Raw genomic sequence first — 16,503 nt, 5'->3', positions numbered from 1 at the left:
GGGGAATGATATTGTACTTTCTTAATTTGTCAAAAATAAAAAGTAAACGTACAAATCAAATAAAGAAATATTTGGCAAGTAAAAAAGAACGGGGAGTATATGAAACTTGATTGTTCACTCTCAGTATACTCTGTATCCCAAGTCACATTCTTTGAGAAAAATAAATAAGCAAACAAATAACGCAAGGTTGATTTTAAACATAATAAATTCCTCTATATAAAGGGTGGATTTAGTAGAAAGGGGACTTATTAATGGACTCTAAGGTTTGTAAAGCTAAGAAATAATTATCAGTGACGTTTTTCTTCGGAAATTGTTTAAGTTAATCAAAATGTGAACAAAATCAATGAAACAGAACAAATTAATAATCTAAAGTACAAAAAAAAAAATTATATAGAAAGTTCAATTGTTATAGAATTAAATTGTTTTACTTGTTTTGATAACAACTAAAGCTTTTTTGACGAAATTAAGAATTAATTCAGATTTCTAAAGAGTAGGAAGAACTAATTCTAAAAATATTGAAATACGTTTTCTGCTCATTAAACTTGAGCGCACCAGAACTAGTTGCAAGTCATTAGGCCCATGGGCAATCCAAATTGGGCTAAAATGTAGACCCAGGTATTAAAATAAGCCCAAATATAGGAAATATGTCTAACCCGTTAAAATTTTTAGGGAAAACTACATAAATTGGTCATAAAATTTAAAAGACCAACTTTCACATATAGCAAACATAAAAATCATATTTATATGTTATAGTTATAGTTTACATAATTGCGCTCCATAGCAAATTTTATGTTTGCTATGGAGCTTTTGATTTGTATAATTCGCTAGATACATTCAATTTTATACAAATTGTTCAATTTTGTATAAATTCATTTATACATTGTAATTTGTATAATAAGATTTGTATTTTGTATAATTACAAGTGTATAGGATGAAAATATATGTATTTGTATTTGTATATACACTTTTCTCTCGCTTTATACAAACACAAACGCATTTTATACCGAAATGAATGGCTAATTGTATACCGAATCAAATGGCAAAAAAAATGGGATGTTTGCTGCGAATTACAAATAAAATAAATTATGGGTATAGCATTTAATTTGAATTAATAGTTTGCTATTTCATATATTTTTTTCAATTTAAAATAATTACGTGTGCATACCTCAATCCAAGGTAATTCAAGAAATATTCATTCAATCAAACAAAAATACAACTCATACCCCTTATTCATTAAGACTGATAATTTTTGTTTAACTGATATTGTAATCAATATTATATATTGTATTGATATCATTAAGGTTGATAATTTCACTTAACTGATACTAAATCAATATATATATAGTGTCATTAAGGTTTCTTATTCAGAAATTACTCATTAGTCAATGACAGTATAAGAGTATATGTATATTGTTGTGTTATCAGTAAGATTTCTTATTCAAAAATTACTCATTAGTCAACGATACTATAAGGATATATCTCCAATTTCTATTTCGAATCTCAACTCAATTTTTAATTCAATCTATTTTAATATCTCCAATTTCAACTCAACACGCTCATTTGACACTCAAGCCCAATGGACCAATTCTCAAAGCAGCCACCATTCCCCGCCCATCATTGACATTATTTTAAATCATAAATATCATCAATCACCACCTCATAACCACTATTACTAGCTATCATCATCGTCGGTCACCACCTCATAATCAAATATTGCTACAATCACCAACATTAGCTAATGAAAAGTTTCATCAAGCAAAGCATTTACTAACATATATTATACCATTTGACAACTGTGATGAGGAAAATATTGCTTTAGATTAAATAACGCAAAGTCCTACTAAACATTTCTAAGGAAAGATCTGGCATACAATAAAATGCAAGCACAGTGTACGAATCACTAATGAAGAAATAATTAAAAATAATAAATATAAGAAAAAACATTTAAAAAATAACAAAAAATATAACAAAACGAAACAAGATTTATGAGAGTAAAACCATTCATTAATATACATTAACGTTAGCCATTCTAATTAACATTATAACAAATTAAGGAACACCACTAAATTAAAAATCAAAACAAAAGCATTTTTTTTCTAAAAAGGATAATAAACCACTTTCCAGACTGAACATATATTGCCTGCATCATAATATTTTTTGAATATTCAAACTCTTCAAGAACAATAATACTCCTTCCGTACCAATCTACATGACACTTTTCGGATTTCGATATTCAAACAACTTTATCTTTGACCGTAAATTTTTCATATATATTTTAAATACTGTATTATCAATTATTGTGACTTATAATACTTTTTATGAAGTTCATAAATATATAAATTTCAATTTCAAAAAAATTGAATATACCACCGCTAATTCTCGATCAAACTTAAATTGTCTGACGCTTGAAACTTTAAAATACAAAGGAAGGAATTGATGAAGAAGATGAAGTTTACAATTACAAAATTACTATGGTTTATGATTTCGTTATTTTAGAAAAACTTGTTAGAGTTAATATGCAAAGATTCTGTAAATCCGTTTGGATTGTTAATTATTCATCAATTAATTATTTAATTAAGAAAATAAGTTACACCCCTTTAATTCAAAGTAATAAATCATGTATCTCAACTTGTAAAATCGATGGATACATGTATCTCGCGAGTGATGATACATGTATCTCAAGGCCGAAATAGTCAAAACTTTAAGATACAAAAGAAGGAATTGATGAAGAAGATGAAGTTTACAATTGCAAAATTATTATGATTTATTATTTAATTATTTTAGGAAAACTTCTTAAAGTTGATACGCAAGGATCCTGTAAATGGGTTGTTAATTATTTATCAATTAATCCTTTTATTAAGGAAATAAGTTACACCCCTTTAATTCAAAGTAACAAATCGTGTATCTCGACTTTTAAAACCAATGGATACATGTATCTCCCAAGTAATGATACTCCTCTAATTATGGAATCAGTTACAACTAATTAATTTAAACAAATAAAATATGTATTTCGATTTTAAAATTCGACGGATACATGTATCTCACATATTCAAACTCATGTATCTTAAGCACAAATATATGGTAGATGAAGTAATATTTGAAACTATCAGGAATCTTAGTAATTAAGACCTAAACTAGTGGAATTTATGTAGTTTATCCTTAAAATTATGGGATAATTGTACAGAATGGCAAACTTATAATCCAAAATAAATGGAGTAGCTACTGTTTGATTTAATTGCTCCCCGTAGCAAACGTTTGCCAGTCGCCTCTCTCCCTCCAAATTCTCGCTCGCCACTCTCCCTTTCTCGCTCGCTCCCTCTATGCTCGCCTCTCTCGCTTTATACAACAGAATTGTATAAATTGTGTTTTTGTTTGTATAAAGCGAGATAAAATTGTATATACACATGCAAATACATATATAATCGTCATATACACTTATAATTATACAATAAAAATATTTTCCTGCCCAATTTTATGCTTGTATAATGTATAATTTATGTTTGTCAACGATTTATACAAACGAGAGGCTAACAACAATTTATACAAATGGCCTGCCAGCGAAATGCAAATACATATATATTCGTCCTATACACTTATAATTATACAATAAAAATATTCCCCTGCCCAGTTCTCTTTTGTCTTTCTCTCTTTCTCGTTTATACAACAGAGTTGTATAAATTGCGTTTCTGTTTGTATAAAGCGCGAGAAATTGTATATACACATGCAAATACATATATATTCGTCCTATACACTTATAATTATACAATAAAAATATTCCCCTGCCCAATTTTATGTTTGTATAATGTATAATTTATGTTTGTATAAAGCGAAAGAGAGAGCATTTTTATATATACAAATATTTTTGTCAACGATTTATACAAACGAGAGGCTAACAACAATTTATACAAATGGCCTGCCAGCGAAATTATACAAATCTGAAGAGGAGCCAACAAATTTTACAATTGCTTCTTTTTGTATATATGTATAGTGAAATAGACATAACTTTCAATTGTATATGTATAGCGAATTATACATATATATGTTTGCTATGGAGTGCAATTATGCAAACTTTGTTATAACATACAAATATAATTTTTTTGTTTGTTATATGTGAACGTTGCTCTAAAATTATTGAGATTAAGCGGGTCAAATTAGGTGGGTCAAGACCCAACTTGTTGTTTAGCCCATTAGAGCCCAAAGTAAAGTTGAACGGATCAAATCCCAACTCAATTTCTGTTTCAATCAATTTTAATACAATTTCAACTCAACTCATTCATTTGACACCCAAACCCAATAGACCAATTCTTAAAGCAGCCACCATTACCCGCCCATCATTAACACTATTTTAAATCATAAATATCATCAATCACCACCTCATAACCACTATTGCTAACTATTATCATCAGTCATCACCTCATAATCAAATATTTCTAACAAACACCAACATTAGCAGTCATCGCCTCATAATCAAATATTGCCAACAATCACCAACATTAGCTAATGAAAAGTTTCATCAAACAAAGCAATTACTAACATAGATTACACCATTTGACAACTGTAATGAGGAAAAAAATATTTTTGATTAAATAACGCAAAGTCCTACTAAACATTTCTAAGGAAAGATGTGGCATACAAGAAATGTAAGCATAGTGTACGAATCACTAATGAAGAAATAATTAAAAAATAATAAATATAAGAAAAACTCAAAAAATAACAAAAAAATCTAACAAAAGGAAACGAGATTTATGAGAGTAAAACCATTCATTAATTTAAATTAACTTTAGCCATTCTAATCAACATCATAACAAATTAAGGAACACCACTAAATTAAAAATCAAAACAAAAGCATTTTTTTCTAAAAAGGATAATAAACCACTTTCCAGTGTGAACATATATTGCATGTATCACAATATTTTTTGAATATTCAAATTCTTTAAGAAGAATAATACTTCTTCCGTCTCAATTTATGTAACACTTTTCGATTTTCGAGATTCAAACAAGTTTATTTTTTACCATAATTTTCTCATATATATTTTTAAATATTTTGCATTATCAATCATTGCGATTTATAATACTTTTACGTAGTTTATAAATATATAAATTTAATTTCAACAAATTTGAAGATTCCACGCATTAGTTCCCAGTCAAACTTAAAATGTTGGACTCTCAAAAAACGAAAAGTATCACATAAATTAGGACGAAGGGAGTACAAAATTAAATTAAAGAAGAATAGTCTTGTTAGAACTTCTTAGGATCTATACAATCGTTTTGAGAAAGAAATGCATGTTTCTGTCATGTTCTTAATATCAAAATTTTCAATCTATTTTTACTATAGCTTACAATATTATCAAGTGACAATTACAAATTATAATGAGACAGCTTGGGTATTAGACATAAAGAACTTGAAAGAATACACATATTTTCTTCTCAAACTCATGGTGTGGATCCTAAAAAATAAGAACAAGATACAATAGTTGTTCTCTAATTTGTACTACTCTTGAAGAACTTAAAAATTCAACAAATATTCACGTAGGAATAATAATAATTCAAAGTTGAAATAGGAATAATAATTTAAGGTTGGAATAGAATGTTAAAAAATAACAAAAGTCCCACATCGGTGGTTAATGAGATGGATGGACTTCCTATAAGGCTTGGGCCTCCCTTTGAGCTAGATTTTGGGGTGTGAGGCCTAAGACCTAATTTAACATAGAAATCCTTAGTTGCTTAGAATTTGGTATTTAATTAATCTTTAGTTAAAATTTACTTGTCCTAGTTGATTTTCTAATCCTTATTGAATTTGGTTTCTTATTATTACTATTATAAATAGGAAGGTTGCTGAACCAGAAAAGAAAAAATAACAAGAAAGAACAATAGAGATAACTTGAATATTTTGAGCAGGAAACGAACTTGAATGTTTTTGTGTATACACTTATTTTAACCATATTTTAGATTGTTAATCCAGCTGATTTTCCAGAAAAAAAATTGTTTAATTTATTGTTGTTGAAATCATGGTGACTTGTAAACCACAGAGAACGCCGGCAGAGATCGAAGATATAATTCTTCGGAAAATCTTACTTGTATCTCTAGTTGATTCATTAGTAAGCGATACACGCATTGTGTATCTAGAGATGACGGCGGCGGAGTTTTTGAGTGAGGGTAAAGAGTTAAAGTTGTCTAGGGATTTGATGGAGAGGGTTTTAATCGACCGACTTTCCGGTAATTTTGTATCGGCGGAACCACCATTTCAGTATTTGGTCAATTGTTACCGTCGGGAACATGAAGAGGGGAAGAAGATTGCGTCGATGAAGGATAAGAATGTTAGGTCTGAGATGGGATTGGTGGTTAAGCAAGTAAAGAGACTTGTTGTATCATACTGTAGGATACATTTAGGAAATCCTGATATGTTTCCCAATTGGGATATGGCACCAGCAAATGTATCTCTGTTGCTTCCTTTGTTGTTTTCCGAGTTTTCAACTTCTGTGGATGAATATGGTGGGAGCAGTGGTAGTGGTGGAGTTTCAAGTCCGCCTGGGTTTTTGGATGAGTTATTTAAGGATGGGAATTGTGATAATATGGAACCAATACTGAAGCAGTTGTATGAGGATTTGAGAGGGACTGTGCTAAATGTTTCAGTTTTGGGTAATTTTCAGCAGCCTCTCAGAGCTTTATTGTTTTTGGTTAAGTATCCAGTAGGTGCAAAGTGTTTGGTGAATCATCCTTGGTGGATTCCGGATAGTCAGTATATGAATGGAAGAGTTATTGAGATGACAAGCATTTTGGGTCCTTTCTTTCATGTCAGTGCTTTGCCTGACCATACAATCTTCAAGAGTCAACCGGATGTTGGCCAGCAGTGTTTCTCTGAATCGGCCACAGGTCGTCCTGCTGATCTCTTGTCTTCTTACACAACAATCACAACTGTTATGAATAACTTGTATGATGGCTTGACAGAAGTTCTGATGACTCTTCTGAAAAATTCAACCACTCGTGAAAATGTCCTTGGATATCTTGCAACAGTTATAAACAAAAATTCGTCAAGGGCAAAGTTGCAGGTTGATCCATTATCTTGTGCTAGTTCAGGCATGTTTGTAAATCTCAGTGTCGTTATGCTTCGGCTTTGTGAACCTTTCTTAGATGTCAATTTGACAAAACGGGACAAGATTGATCCCCAATATGTGTTTTCTAGCACCCGTCTGGAACTGAGGGAGTTGACTGCTCTGCATGCATCATCAGAAGAAGTCTCTGAATGGATAAATCAAAATAATCCTGGGAAAGTTGATGTCTCTAAAGATGGCAGTGTTGGAAAAAATCAGTTGTTGGCATCTCAGGAAGCTACAAGCTCGGGGAATGACAATGGTGGACCTTCAATTCTCCACTATAACAACCCAATATCAAGTAGTGAGAAAGCTAAATACCCCTTCATATGTGAATGCTTCTTCATGACTGCACGGGTGCTCAACCTCGGCCTCCTAAAAGCATTTTCAGACTTTAAGCATCTTGTTCAGGACATTTCAAGATGTAAAGATGATTTGTCTACCATGAAAACCATGCTAGAACAAACACCCTCGCCACAGTTGCAGCAGGAAATATCTCACTTGGAAAAAGATCTTGAGTCGTATTCACAGGAAGAATTATGCTATGAAGCCCAAATACTGAGGGATGGAGGACTTCTCCAGCGTGCATTATCCTTCTACAGGTTGATGCTTGTTTGGCTGGTCGGGCTTGTTGGTGGTTTTAAGATGCCTTTACCTTCCCCTTGCCCTATGGAGTTTGCATCTATGCCTGAGCACTTCGTTGAAGATACCATGGAGCTGCTAAGTTTTGCTTCTCGGATTCCTGAAGCTTTGGATGGTGTCTTGCTGGACGACTTCATGAATTTCATTATCTTGTTCATGGCAAGTCCAGAATATATCAGAAACCCTTACCTTAGAGCAAAGATGGTTGAAGTTCTAAACTGTTGGATGCCCCGTGATTACAGCTCTACTGCAATGTCTACTTTGTTTGAGGGGCATCAACTCTCTCTGCAGTACCTTGTGAAAAATCTTTTGAAGCTTTATGTTGACATTGAATTTACAGGTTCCCACACGCAGTTCTATGATAAATTTAATATCCGCCACAACATTGCTGAACTACTTGAATATCTTTGGCAAGTTCCAAGTCACCAGAATGCATGGAGACGGATCGCGAAGGAGGAGGAGAAGGGTGTTTATTTGAATTTCTTAAACTTCTTGATTAATGATAGCATCTATCTTCTCGATGAAAGTCTCGGTAAAATTCTTGAACTAAAAGAGCTGGAAGCTGAAATGTCTAACACAGAGGAATGGGAGCGAAAACCAGCTCAAGAAAGGCAGGAGAGAACCAGTCTGTTCCATTCACAAGAGAATATAATTCAAACTGATATGAAATTGGCAAATGAAGATGTGAGCCTGTTAGCATTTACTTCAGAACAAATCACTGTCCCTTTTCTTCTTCCTGAGATGGTGGAAAGAGTTGCTAGCATGTTGAATTACTTCTTACTACAGCTGGTAGGTCCACAAAGAAAATCTCTTAGCTTGAAAGACCCTGAAAAGTATGAATTTCGTCCGAAAGAGTTGCTCAAACAGATTGTGAAAATATATGTGCATTTGGCGAGAGGAGATAAGGAGAACATCTTTCCAGCTGCAATTATAAGAGATGGTCGATCGTACAGTGATCAGATATTTAGTGCTGCAGTTGATGTCCTTGGAAGAATTGGTGAAGATATGAGTATCATACAAGAGTTCATCGACCTTGCTGCAAAGGCCAAGACTGCAGCTTCAGAAGCACTGGATGCTGAGGCTGCTCTTGGAGACATTCCTGATGAATTCCTTGACCCGATCCAATATACTTTAATGAAGGATCCTGTCATTCTTCCCTTTTCGAGGAAAACAATGGACCGGCCTGTTATTCAGCGGCACCTTCTTAGTCAGAGTACAGACCCATTTAGCCGGTCTCATCTAACTGCGGACATGTTGATTCCCAACACCAAGTTGAAGGCGAAAATCGAAGAGTTCATCCGGTCCCATGAACCGCAGAAGACTTTGGAGGATTAGAATTTGTAACACACAAATACAACCATACAAACAACTGATACTTGAAATTTGATTGAGTAGGGATTTTCTCTTTTTTCTACATTTACCCCTGATCATTGTATTATATTGAGTTTTCTTTCCTTTATGGGATAGTTCTTCTTTTCACTTGTAGTAATTGATTACTTCTTACAGAAATAGATAAATACTCCAAAAACAATTTAAAGTCTTTACTTTTCATTTTATTTTTATGGTGGAATGTGGGAGGGATTAAAACTTGAATTCTCATCAACAAAATAAAAGCTCAAATAATTAATTAACTGAGCTATTAAAATTCTCCAAATATGTTAAGTCTATAGTCCAATCCATAATATTTTTTTCATTACCAAGGTCAATATAATCCTTCTTTAAGTTCCAAGAATAAAGAGGAACTGATGTTCTTAACATGTTCACATTATGGACTTCTCAGATACAACTATGTATAGGTGAACTGAATTTGGTCGGCCAAAAGTTATTTGATGCTGAAGAAACAAGAGCTTGTCATACAAAAATAATTAGCACTTCTTCTGTAAGTCGAGTGGTATACAAGATTTAGTTCAACTTCTAAAACAGAATTAAGTTAAAACTTAAGAAGAAAACAATATCTATATAATATTATGAAACGCTTAAACTGTTGTACAACAAAATAATCCTTGAATAACTTGCTCAGAACCGCAAAATAAACATTAAAGTTTTTCCTAGGTATGGCTATTAGCAAAAATTAGAGAAGCAGACTAATTTAATTGAGAATTAATGGGCTGAGTAAAACATTGGAGAATTTTATTTGAGATGCAGGCACAATTAGCCATTGGTTAAAAGGGAGTTCAATTCATATTATGTGTAGCTTTGCTACTTTGTGGCTACAATTCTCAGTTGTTATGGTGCAGTGAGTATTATATATATTAGTATTGTTTTGAGAAATTAGAGTTGTTACGTACTTGGTATGTTGACATAATCATTTACTTTGAACATCACAGATACACAATCATGCTCTGAAAATAAATTCCAGATAGGAAACACCAAATTTCACAAGAAAATAACGAAACAAATCAGATCCAACACAGAATTTCAGTAGGAAAAAGCTTTAATTCATTAGCAGTAATCTTTTAAAGGCCAATTACAAATCGAAATCAAACATCCTTTACATTGACCCAAAATACAAATTCAAACCCTAGTTGCTAGTGAACTTAGTAACAGCCTTAGTTCCCTCAGAAACAGCATGCTTAGCCAATTCACCAGGCAAAACAAGTCTTACAGCAGTCTGAATTTCCCTAGATGTAATTGTAGGCTTCTTATTAATCCTAGCCAATCTAGATGCTTCCTGAGCAAGCTTTTCAAATATATCATTAATGAAACTGTTCATTATTCCCATAGACTTGCTGGAAATACCGATATCAGGATGCACCTGCTTGAGCACCTTGAAGATGTAGATCTTGTAGGTTTCAACGCTCTTCTTTGTCCTCTTCTTCTTTTTGTCGACGGCGGCATCCTTCGGGAGCTTCTTTCCGGCTTTCGGCTTCTTCTCTGCCGGAACTTCCTCGGCCTTCTTCTCCTCTACTGGTTTCTTCTCAGCAGGCTTTTTCCCTCCTGTCTTTGGTGCCATTGTTGAGATGTTTAACAGAAGGAAGAAAAGGAGTTTTGATGAAGAGAATGCGTGAGTGATGAGGTAATGAATTGGGGGAAGTGAGTATTATATAGGGTTTTGATTCTGTTGTTTGATTGGTTATTATCGGTTTACGCGGATCGTGATTATGGACCGTTGATGAAAAGGAGAATGGACGTTCCGTATTCTCTGTTTTAATTGTTTACAAACTGAAAAGACAAAAGAAAAAAGTACTCCCCCATTCACCTTTGTTTTACAAAATATACTACATATATTTTCCCCTTTAGTTGTCCTCTTTAGGATATTAAGATAAAATAATTGTTTTATTTTATATTTAGTATAAATTATTTTAAAATTAAATAACACATAAATAGATAAATAATTAAAAGTTAAAAAGAAATATATTAGTTAAACTACATTTTTTATTAAAATTTTCATTATTAATTGTATAAAATTTATTGTGACAGTTAAATGCAAACAAAGGATATATTATTTTCCAAGTTTGTTAACTCTATACACTATTGAATATGGCTACGGTATTACAACCCACGCTACATAGATTAGGCATACAGGTATTTCAGCCCATTGTAGTTGAGGGCGCGCTATTTATATGCATTCATTAGTTTGCAAGGGATTCAAGATCGATTTTGATAGAGAGTAAATGATTGTTCATGTACCTATTTCCTTGGAGGCTTAAGTAGAGGCTCATTTACTTATCTTTTCTCATGTGAATCTTTTGTCTACAATTATTCGGGACCCCATTTTCGCATGACCGCATCAACACAAGATATACTTATTGGACTTTCAGCCTGTTGTAGTTCAAGGTGCGCTATTTATATACATTCATTAGTTTGCAAGGGATTCAAGGTCGATTTTGATAGAGAATAAATAATTGTTCATTTACCTATTTCTTTGGAGGCTTAAGTAGAGGCTCATTTACTTATCTTTTCTCATGTGAATCTTTCGTCTACTATCCCATTTCCGCATGACCGCATCAACACAAGATATACTTATGACTATATGTATTAACAAGCAGAAATCATCGAAGTATTAACTTAGGCAATCCTCTTTAAAAATAAATCATTCCTAAGAAAGAAGAGATAGTTAATAAAAATCTCCAAAAATATGTAGTTTTTTAGTAATTTTTTCATTACGTAAAACTCTATTTAGTTAAATAAACATAAAATTAGAATAACATTATTAATATCTTGCAGACTGTTACCTGAACGAGTAAAAATAAAGTGAGAAATTACAACCGGAAGATCTTTTTTCTCCACAGAATTAAACTGTGCATGGATTAGAAAACAAGAGATATTCTTTAGCTTCATTAAAAAAATGATTTTAAAACGTTTTTATTTCATTTCAATATTAAATATCAATCAAATATGCTCATAAAAAAATTATATATATATATATATATATGCCCATTATTGTTCCATTTAGAACTTGCATTTTACCATTTAAATTTTGTTTCTTATAGCACATATATGTTGATATCATTTCAAAACGTTTTTATTGATTAGAATGAGAACAAGTGCAGCTGATAGCCAAAAGTTCAAAAACGTTGATCGTATATTAATACTACAAACATCATTTTTTAGTAATCATTAAGTTCTCCAATCTCCATTAGGAGAGTATATTCTATGATAGAAGTTACTTTTCGTAAAGCTTGAGGCAGATTCACTCCATGAAATTAAAAATGCAAAGCTTGTTATATACAAGATAGGTACAGACTAAGGGAGGTGAATACTCAATCACAAGGAGCTACATTGATCAAAAAAGGTACCACAGCAGATCAATTATTGCTGAATGTATTCTGAGTGCTTCTTGCAATAATCGAAAGGTGAGAGGTAGTGCTCCGTCTCAAGGTTTAATTTAAAGTCACTAGTCGATTCAACTGTATGAGTGAAAGGCGAAAGTACGTGCAATCAGGTTTAACATGTCAAAGATCACCGAGTCGTCAAATAGGGGAATAGGTTGTTTTCCGCATCCAACAACTGAAAGGGGTTGCAAAGAAGGGTTGAGTTGCGTAATAGCCGATTCATAGGTCAATATATCGTTGGATTTGAAATCGAAATCTCTACCTTAGGCGGATAGGAATTGAGACTTTCAATGGTCAACTATTCTCTCCTAGTAATCAAAGCTAACCCCAGAAATCGGGTATTCCTTCTTAAGAGGACACTAACACTTTCGATCTTGCTAGCCGGGGCTCAGACTTTCAAGATTCAATCTTTCCCCTTCCAGTCCCAGGAATCCTTCTTATAGTAGAAGGTTTACTATGTCCCCGACTTCTCTTTATTAAGACATAGGTTGTCTACTGTAATTAGATTAAGATTGTAAAAACAAAAGCTTGTAATATAGCTAGACCAAATTCATATTCATACTCAAACAAGGAGTCCTATAGTTTACAACTCTTCTTTATATAGTAATTCGATCCATTGCTATTCACCCCTTCCCCCACAATCAGTAGGACATGCTTGCCTATACAGCTGCAAGAGGTGCAGGGTATAATGCTGAAAATTAAATGGAAGAAATGAAAGCAGTTTCAGAAACAATTAGTAGCTACGACTTAGGGAACAATGATCTACCATACTTGGAGAGCCCAAAACTGGAAAATTTAGAAAAGAGTACATGTTCAGACAACTGAGATCCACACACAAATTAAGAGGGAGAATTTAGATAGAAACCGCATAAATAGAGCTTGTAGATGTAGTGGTTTTCTCCAATGGTTGAAAGTGTTAATAGATTTGTGTTTTGGTAGAGACTTGAGATTCTGCTGTGCTCAAGAGCTCTTTAGGAGTATGGTTCTGTTCACGAAATGGTAATGTTTACATAATATCTTAACATAATGAGATGCCCTAAAGAGTTAAATCACCTACATTCAAGATTAAACAAATCCTCCGGTTCATCAACCGATAAACCATAGATGTTGCCTGATACATTCGGAAACACTTTAGTGTGTAATTTGAATTGAGAACAAAATATATACAGCTAACAGGAAGGAACAACAAACACTCGGAAAACACCTACAAGTTTCTCCAAGAAAATTAATACTGACGAGAATAGAAGTTCGATTCAGATAATAGAGATTTAAGCCCGAGTTAATTGACACATTCAACTTGGTTTACAAAAATTCCAGAAGAATAACTACAGAACACAATAGATTTTTCGAGATACGAAAAATTCGAACAAAACCAATACGGAATTTCATTTGGGAAAAGCTTTGATTCATTAGATTGTATCATACTAAGGCCAGTTACTAAACAAACATCAAAAACAACAATCCTTTACATTGACCCAAAACCCAAAAGATCCCCAAATTAAAACCCTAATTGCTAGTAAACTTGGTGACAGCCTTAGTTCCTTCAGAAACAGCATGCTTTGCCAATTCACCAGGTAGCACAAGTCTGACAGCAGTCTGAATTTCCCTAGAAGTAATAGTTGGCTTCTTGTTGATCCTAGCCAATCTAGATGATTCCTGAGCAAGCTTCTCAAAAATGTCATTGATGAAGCTGTTCATGATACCCATAGACTTGCTGGAAATACCGATATCGGGATGCACCTGCTTCAAAACCTTGAAGATGTAGATCTTATAGGTTTCAACGCTCTTCTTTGACCTCTTCTTCTTCTTGTCGGCGCCGGCATCCTTTGGGAGCTTCTTTCCGGCCTTAGGCTTCTTCTCAGCAGGAACTTCCTCAGCCTTCTTCTCATCAACTGGTTTCTTCTCCGCTGGCTTCTTTCCTGCCTTTGGTGCCATTGTTCAGAATTGAAGGCTGAATTGAAATTTCTTTTGCTATGGTTATGAGATTGTGTGAGTGATGAGTTAGGTTAAAGAAGAGTAGGATTTATATAGGTTTTGGGGTCTGTATTTGATTGGTCAATTACAGGTAACGAGGATCGTTATTCTAAGCCGTAGATGAAATATAGATCGGACGTTCAGTATTAGCTGTTGCGTGTTGTTAGGATCCACGTGGTTATCTGTGATTCGCTAGTTATGGTTTTCGCGGATCGTTTAATTTCTGCGATCTGTGTGAAAAAAAATTAGTGGGAAGTTTAAATTTTCGTTTTTTAGTGGGCGGGAAAAGGAATTTGCTGCTTATTTGAATTGCTTTGGTGAAAAAAATTGTATATTTGATTTCGATGAATTCTGAAATAAAGAAAAAAAGCACTTAGTAGCTTCGATACATTACTAAACTTCCAATTTATAGCTGCAATATTTATTTTTTATAGTTGTATAAAAATAAAAATAAATTACATTTAAAAAAAATCTGTGAAACATGTGTCTGTGTCACGTCTCAAATTTAAATGATTTTGTAACGACATTTAATTAATGTCTTACTTGTATAGGTAAACCATGATTAATTGATTATAGAGTAGATTTCTCAAAAGGTCACTTGAATATGTGACATTAGCTAATAAAGCACTTAACTTATTTTGTGTTTGAAAATCATTCGATTTATGAACTTTTGAAATAAAGAAATGTTATCTCTAGTCATCAAACATCTTACTCGATGAAGTTTCTAAATGAATTATTATTTTTCCATGTTATGTACATATTTTTATCATTTTTTTCCTTGATTAGATTTTTATCACTTCCACCTTTCTTTTGATTTTCCTCTCATTAATTACATTGTATGAAATTATACACGTTATACTCTTTTGTGTATTATTAGCTATGACATAATAGTAGTGTTGGAATGCATAACTTGGCAAGAGGATTATTCTAAATCATTTCCCTTATCATATATGTGTCACATTTTATCCTTGTTCCCTCAATACGGTAAATATAGGTATTATTTGTTATAAAACAATATGCATTAGTTTCAAATAAAAATAATAATTAACATTTGAATAAGTATAAATTCATTTCAACTCGGTTTTATAAACTTTCAATAATAATTGCATAAATCGTATGATTTGATACCATTTCAGTTGAATTGAATTATCAAAACCACGTTTGAATCTTTAACAGGGTTAAACATATGTTTGTACATTTCAACAAGAATAATATATCTTTATCGACACAATATCCAAGATCAACTCGGTAATTAATCTAGCGGTGAGTAGCATATGTCCCACTTGATGACTTGATCATATCGTCTTATCGCAGTGTTACGTGAATCATCTCATTCACGCTAATAGCTCAATACCAACATCTTCTTATGATAAAAAATTGTCGCCTTTGATAGGGTCAAAATCTATAATGGCACATATAGTTTCACTAGGATAATGATAATTTTTTGAATCTAATCTCGATAAACACAACTAATTATTTCAAATAATATTGAAATATCCTTAAAAAAAGATTCATGATCTAATAGCCTAAAAAACATGTACTTTTATCAAACCATGCCTTTCATAGTCAATCCAACCCATGTAAATAAAGTTCAATGTAAAATGTTTTTAAAAAATGCTATTTCAATTTATTCCTCACTTGAAATGGAAAAATTTAATGAATTTGAGACATTTAACCACACTTTAATGCAATGTTTTGTCAAATTTGATCCAATACACCCAATGTAGTCAAATTATATTTTACAACATTCATAACTGGATCAGTCGATGCAACGTTATAAACAACTGTTTGATAATTTGATTTTCTTTAGTAGTTCTATTTCAATTAATAATATAGTCAATCTCTTCGATCTCTCTTTCGTTGTTGTTGCTCTTAAATAAGTTTTTATCAATTTTGATTTATTTTTCCATTGAGGCAATTCTCACAACAATAACAATTGTTAATATTATATTAAAAGCAATATGGACATTTTGAATTTATCAATTAGAGTATTATTATCTAATTATATATTTCTCTTTACA

The 16,503-nt window shown here is 32.5% G+C and overlaps 3 protein-coding genes across 3 annotated transcripts; 1 reads left to right on the top strand and 2 right to left on the bottom strand.

The window, feature by feature from the left end:
* Positions 1–5,886: 5,886 nt before the first annotated feature.
* LOC102593467 (probable ubiquitin conjugation factor E4) lies at positions 5,887–9,212 on the top strand. The gene has a single exon (XM_006347146.2). It carries the CDS (start codon positions 6,009–6,011, stop codon positions 9,066–9,068), a length of 3,060 nt encoding a protein of 1,019 aa, XP_006347208.1. The 5' UTR covers positions 5,887–6,008; the 3' UTR covers positions 9,069–9,212.
* A 937-nt stretch (positions 9,213–10,149) lies between these two features.
* On the bottom strand, positions 10,150–10,744 carry LOC102593129 (histone H2B.1). Its single transcript, XM_015308712.1, has one exon. The coding sequence runs from the start codon at positions 10,684–10,686 to the stop codon at positions 10,255–10,257; it is 432 nt and encodes a 143-aa protein (XP_015164198.1). The 5' UTR covers positions 10,687–10,744; the 3' UTR covers positions 10,150–10,254.
* Positions 10,745–13,869: 3,125 nt separating this feature from the next.
* Positions 13,870–14,501, bottom strand: LOC107057692 (histone H2B.1). Its single transcript, XM_015308711.1, has one exon. The coding sequence runs from the start codon at positions 14,441–14,443 to the stop codon at positions 14,015–14,017; it is 429 nt and encodes a 142-aa protein (XP_015164197.1). The 5' UTR covers positions 14,444–14,501; the 3' UTR covers positions 13,870–14,014.
* Positions 14,502–16,503: the final 2,002 nt, after the last annotated feature.

This window comes from Solanum tuberosum, unplaced genomic scaffold (assembly GCF_000226075.1).
Source record: "Solanum tuberosum cultivar DM 1-3 516 R44 unplaced genomic scaffold, SolTub_3.0 scf00091, whole genome shotgun sequence".
In the NCBI taxonomy this organism is placed as follows: domain Eukaryota; kingdom Viridiplantae; phylum Streptophyta; class Magnoliopsida; order Solanales; family Solanaceae; genus Solanum; species Solanum tuberosum.
This window is presented reverse-complemented; position numbering and strand designations above follow the sequence as displayed.

Coding starts and splice junctions, on each gene's coding strand:
- LOC102593467 (XM_006347146.2), top strand. CDS start 6,009: ATGGTGACTTGTAAACCACAGAGAACGCCGGCAGAGATCGAAGATATA.
- LOC102593129 (XM_015308712.1), bottom strand. CDS start 10,686: ATGGCACCAAAGACAGGAGGGAAAAAGCCTGCTGAGAAGAAACCAGTA.
- LOC107057692 (XM_015308711.1), bottom strand. CDS start 14,443: ATGGCACCAAAGGCAGGAAAGAAGCCAGCGGAGAAGAAACCAGTTGAT.